At 37.8% G+C, this 6,000-nt stretch overlaps 1 protein-coding gene across 1 annotated transcript; it reads left to right on the forward strand.

The window, feature by feature from the left end:
- Nucleotides 1-1,415: 1,415 nt before the first annotated feature.
- LOC129810216 (zinc finger protein ZFP2-like) lies at nt 1,416-3,332 on the forward strand. Its single transcript, XM_055860541.1, has 2 exons — nt 1,416-1,642; nt 1,708-3,332. The coding sequence occupies exons 1-2, from the start codon at nt 1,508-1,510 to the stop codon at nt 3,097-3,099; spliced, it is 1,527 nt and encodes a 508-aa protein (XP_055716516.1). The 5' UTR covers nt 1,416-1,507; the 3' UTR covers nt 3,100-3,332.
- The last annotated feature ends 2,668 nt before the right edge of the window (nt 3,333-6,000 follow it).

The raw sequence follows: 6,000 nt of genomic DNA on the forward strand, positions 1-6,000 counted from the left end.
CATTCTGGCTTCAAACGCTTTATATATTTCCCGTATTCCTCTAATGAACCTGACTTTAACCAGCTCTAGTGTGTAGAGGCCAGGATAATAGTTACGACTTTACAATTTTCTTCGTGTTTTATTAGTTAAAAGGGATGGCAAGGCGTCCCGGGCTTTGCAAAATGCTCGAACTTCTCGTGACTTAGATGCTATACCACAAAAGTACTTTCGCATCATTTACCGTTTACCGGTTCTCAACCGAATTGAACCATTTGAACCGATTCATAAATCACTCAAAAGATCCCCCAAACAGTTTTAAAAGTAAATAGAAATTATTTTCGCATAAAAATTAGTTATCAATTTTGAACTGGTCCATTACCGGTTCAAAACCGATTGGAACCGGTTCAGTTTTGTCGGAAATTCCAAGACCTTTCCAATGACCTTAAACATGACCCTATTCGCTTGATAAATGCGCTCTCTAACTAACATCTTTTGAAAACTTGTTTGAACTCATTTTGACTCTTCGTTTAGTTGCTATCCCCAATTTTTGTATGACAGGTCAGAGAAAAAGCAACAAAAAATATTTGTGCAAAAGAACTCATTTCCAATTTCCATAAAAATACCGATTTAAAGTTACCTGACTAAAATAAATTTATTTTTTACTGAAAGATATGTCATTCTACTTTGTATATTTTATTAAAAAATTTGAAAAAACTAAAAATGTGAATTTTAGAAGCAAGAAGAGTTTCAAAAAAATTTTATGTTTTCTCACCTAGTGCCTAAACTAAAAGATAATGAAGAATGGATGGTTTTTTCGACTTTATTGGATCATAAATATCTCAGAAAACATTGTTTTAGAGAACTTCTTTTTCGCACATTAAAGAAAACACTGTTAGAGGGATAAGATAATAATTAGAAAGAAGTATCTTTTAATAGCGAATATAATACTTACTTCTATATAGAATACGTAATCAAAGCTAAAAGCAAACATGAAAAACTCTATTGAATTTTACAAACTTCAGTGAAAAATATTCCATCTTTTCAGCCACAGCTGTCTGGAAAGTCTGGAATGTAGAAAAATCTACAGAAAATCGGCAATATATCTAGAGAAATTCGTCAGAGTATGCCGTATGCACCAGGATTCGTCATAAAATCTGCAAAAATTTCTGACGAATTTTGTCCCAAGCTCAAATAAAATTCGTAGGAATATCTACAGATTTCTCGGCAGATTTTCAGCAGAGGTTTAGATATTTTCTGCAGAAACCTTAAAGATATCTGACGAAATTATTTGACGGGAACATACTAAAATTAAAATAAAAAAAACTGTTAATTTACACTTGAAAATTATTAACCGTTATTATTTAAAAACTGGTCTAAAGTAAATCTGGAAATCCTGGAAATTCTTTATGGGAATGATGGAAATAATACTGGAATATGACATTGGAAAGTAATCGCGACAATGGAAAGTTTGTTTTTGGCTGCCTCCGTGTTTTCTTTTGTGAAAATCCAGTGAAAAACCGCAGCAGAGATGTCTACCACTACTCTTTCGAGTAACAAAGTATGTCGGCTTTGCTTAGCAAAGGAACAGGATGTTTATTTGGGCGATAAATTGGCCAAAGACGCAAAATACTGGCAAGTTGCTACCAGCTTCACAAACATCAAGGTAAGATTGATGTTTTTCCTGAAATTTCCCGCAGGAAAATTTAAATTTGTATTTTTGGTGATCAGTATTCACCCCACGATGGATTGCCACAGTCCATTTGTCGGATGTGTGCATCCCAGCTGTCCAATATCTACATCTTCAAGCAGCGCTGCGAGACATCCCATGAGACTCTGCTGGCCAATTTCGTCAATGACATCAATGTTGAGTATCTGGAGGATGAAAAGTTCATCCCAGAATTCAGCACGATCATTGTGAAGGAGGACGAAGAGATGATTGATGATCATTTTGATAATCGGGATATCATGCTGGAGAGTGATGGGGCAGATGATGGAATAGATAATTTGCTGGATGATAAGGAATTGCTGGCAAATGTGGAGACGGAAATTGTGGAACCAGTGGCCAAGGTGAGACCCAAGAAGGAGCCATCGACTGAGCCCAAAGGCAAAAGGGTCCGGCGGAAAAACTATCAATGCAACGAATGCGGAGTTCTGGTGGAGTCTCCGAGTAAGTTGGCTCGTCATTTGAGGATTCATGTGTTCGACAATCAAAAGGTCCTGCACAGCTCGAAGATTGGCAAAGTGTTCTCCTGCAAGAACTGCGGAATGGCTTTCCTGAAGACAAAACAGTTGAGGATTCATCTGTTGAGTGGACGATGCAAGAGAATGCCAGGAAATCAGGATTGGCCACTGGAGGAGGACAAACCTGCTACGGAGAGTACTAGCCTGGAAACTGGTCAGGGAGTGGGTGTAAAGAGTGAAGAATCTGCAGGAAATTCCGCTGAGATAATCGTAGAGGAACATTCAAGTAGCTTCAAGTGTTACATTTGCTTCGAGTGCTACGATAGTCTGGACACCTTGGAGATTCACATGAAGGAAGTCCATGGGAGAGTAGGAGATCCTCTGTTCTGTTGCACTCGATGCTCCTTCACGCATGAATCTGCCGATGAGATGATCGAGCATTATCGCGTGAATCAGTCCTGTGGCGAGGAAGCGAGATCCGGCGAGAAGGACAATCGTTTCAAGTGTGAAATCTGCGATAAACAATTCCGGTACAAATCCTCCCTGAAGAACCACAGTGTCTGCCACACGGGCGAGAAGCGCTTCGAATGTGACATCTGCTTCAAGAGATTCACTCGAAAGGGCGAAATTATCGTCCACAAGAGGCTTCACTTTGACCTCAGGCCATACGTCTGCCAGGATTGTGGCATGGGTTTCCGGAAATCCAGCAATCTCATCCGCCATCGGGTCATTCACACCGGAGAGGCCAACTATCAATGCCACGTCTGCCTGCGGCGCTTCAAGTGGCCCACAGCTCTCAAGTGTCACATGAATTCTCACACTGGCGAAAAGCCCTACCGATGCAAATACTGCCCCAAGGCCTACACCAGTAACAGCGGACTCATCAAGCATTACGCTAATCATCCGGACATTGAAGGAGAGGTGGAAGTGTGCAATTGATCGAGCCGGAAATCCACTTAAACCCAATTCCAATTATCCATTAAAAAAAAAAACATAGTTCATCTCTAATATTTCCGGACTCTAGGCTGAAACATCCTGGCATTTCCATCAGCAGTTTGTAGTAGTTGAAATCCTATGAGGATTTTTAATTGTGAATAGGAGCATAAATTTTTATTTAATTCCTTCTGTGTAACTTTTATTCGGGCTAATTAAATGTTTATCGTCTAATAATACTCAAGTAAATATTATTACTTCCTTTGAAGGTGCTATGAATCCTCAAAATTGGAAGCAATCAAAAACTTTCCATCAGAACCATTTATTCAATGTCATTGTCCTTCAAAAAATCACCCTGAAAATTTTATAGAACCATGCTAATCGCATACAGGGTGGCCTAATTGAATTGTAACCCAGGGAGGTGGAACGCAGTACAAATCATTTGAAATTTTTGTGTTGGCGCGATTTTTTACACAGCGCCAGAAACAAGAGAAAAATTGCGGCGAGTCTCCGAAGCTGACGTTTCTCGTCAATTGAGCGCAAACGAAACGTCATTGCAGTTTCTCATGAATTTTTTTGCGCATTTTCTGTGGTTCTTATCGTGCAAAATCAGTGGAAAAATAACAACGTGCGTGCAGTGGATACAGTTATGTATTGTCTGGCGAAGAATTGGAAGAGCAATTTTAGGGACAATCCCTTAAAATTGTCCTTTCATAGGTGAGTGTTTGCAGGGTTTTAAGTCTCATTTAAAGTTGTTACACGCACGTTTTCTTTACCTTGGCTAATTAATTTCTGTTAGGAAGCCAATTTCATAGTCCATATGTTTTCTATAATCTCAAACTGTGTGTAACAACTCTATTTTATACAAAATTTGGCTAAAATGTGAATGCAACGCTTTTTGGTGACAAATTGCAAATGGTTGGCCAGTGGTGTAGAATGGCGCTTTAGCCAAATTTGTTTAAAAAGTCGTACTGTCTTTATCTTTCGATTAAAAAGTATTTATTGAATGATGGAACTTATATTTCGTAAAATTTTATTATATTTTCAGTTTCCCATCTAATGAAATTCAGAAAAGTGTGTGGAAGCACCGGTTGCAAATTGAAGGAAGTATCTTAAAGAGCAACCGTGTGTGCAATTTACATTTTGATGAAGAAGACTTCTTCCTGCAAAAGCATGGCCAGAAACTGAAAAAGTTTCTTAAAAAGGGGGCGGTTCCAAAGGTAAGAATTGCAATTATATTATTAATGATATTGAGCTGATATTTATTACAATGTAATCATTGTTGTGTCTTGTATTGGAGAATCTGATAAGTCCATAGGTCAACAGAATTAAGCCGAGAAACTAAACTGGCATTGCAGTACTCCAAGCGCCAAATTATGGATAAGATGTTAAGAGAATAAGGTGCGAACACTGTTATTCGGACCTCGTCTCCGATTCAAGTGACATTTTTTCGCACGTCACTGAATTATGTGAAATGTACATTCGAAAAGATATGGAGGAAAACTATGCAGCTAAATTTGAGATTTGTATAATGGTAAAACTATATTTTGAAGGAATGCAAAAATTATGCTTATGAGCAAAATCATTATCATTTCCTTGAAAATGTTAACCATTACACTAACCTTTTAACAATCTATGCGACATTATACGCTAACGTACGAATCAGAAGAGAATTGCAGCGTGCCACTGAAAAGAAGTCGACCAGGAACAAACTCCGCTGCCTCACACATTTTAAAAATATGTGATTCATTGAAAATTCAGTAACATTTTAAACATGTCATGGGAACCCATTCGTGTCGTCTTACTGCTATATCAGGCAGACATTAAATTCTACAACAGGAATTGGTTCTACAATGTAGAACCTACATTAATTATAGGACCAGAGTCAGTGAGGAAAACTGAAAAGGAAAAATTGTAGGCTCATATTTCTTCGATATAAGCAGGAAACTGCAATGCTTCGTGAACAATTGAAACTAGGGAAGCATGACAAATGATGGTCTCAAACGTATGAGATTAAATATTTAAAAAAATGGGAACTTTTTTGTGTTTTAAATATTTAGAAGTTAATACAATATATGCCTTTGATAAGTTGTGAAGTATCGCAAGAAATCTAAATGTTTTCAAGTTATTTACTGTGAAACTTTCAAAAAATATATTGAAAAAATATGTCTAAAAAAAGTTATTATTTATACACTACGCCACTGACTTTCGGTTACATCAAAATATTTCAAAATAAAATTATGGTACTTGGCGCCATCTAATAGTGATTCTGAATATTACGATATGTTCAGCAACACTTTTTTGAACTCCGTGCCACCTCCCTGATTGTAACCTTATAAATTGGGAGGCCGCCACCGTCGCGGCTTTTGGAACCCCAAACTCTTTCGTTGCTGGGTTATTAAATAGCATAAAATGAAATGCACTTACAGTAGAACCCCGCTATAGACCATCGCTCTATAGTCCACAATTTATCGACCGTTGATTTCAAAACACTGATTTTAAGTTAGGTTATGTTTTTTAGTATGCGACATGCATGTTAATCAAATTTTAGAGCGTTGTAGTCTAGGCTATGAGGTTTCCAAAACGTAGCGTGGGTTCGCTGTGGTTACAATAGGACCGGAGATATGATAGAACAAAGTACAGAAAACTCAAAAAATCATATCTCCGGTTCTATTTGACCGATTTTAATGGGTGGTTCAGCTCTTAAATACTTAAATCGAATTTGTATGCATTATCTGTCCCTTTATCATCGATACTTTGACTTTTGCATCCGGTAACAGGGGTAACAGTAACAGCAGTAACAGTAACTCGCTTCTACGCGCTTCGCCGCGCTCCGCGCTCGCTTCTCCATTTTTTGGCATACCGTTTTTAACGGTGTATTTGAGTTTGTTTTCTTTGTATTCTCTT

The sequence above is a fragment of the Phlebotomus papatasi genome, chromosome 1 (assembly GCF_024763615.1).
Source record: "Phlebotomus papatasi isolate M1 chromosome 1, Ppap_2.1, whole genome shotgun sequence".
Lineage (NCBI taxonomy): Eukaryota > Metazoa > Arthropoda > Insecta > Diptera > Psychodidae > Phlebotomus > Phlebotomus papatasi.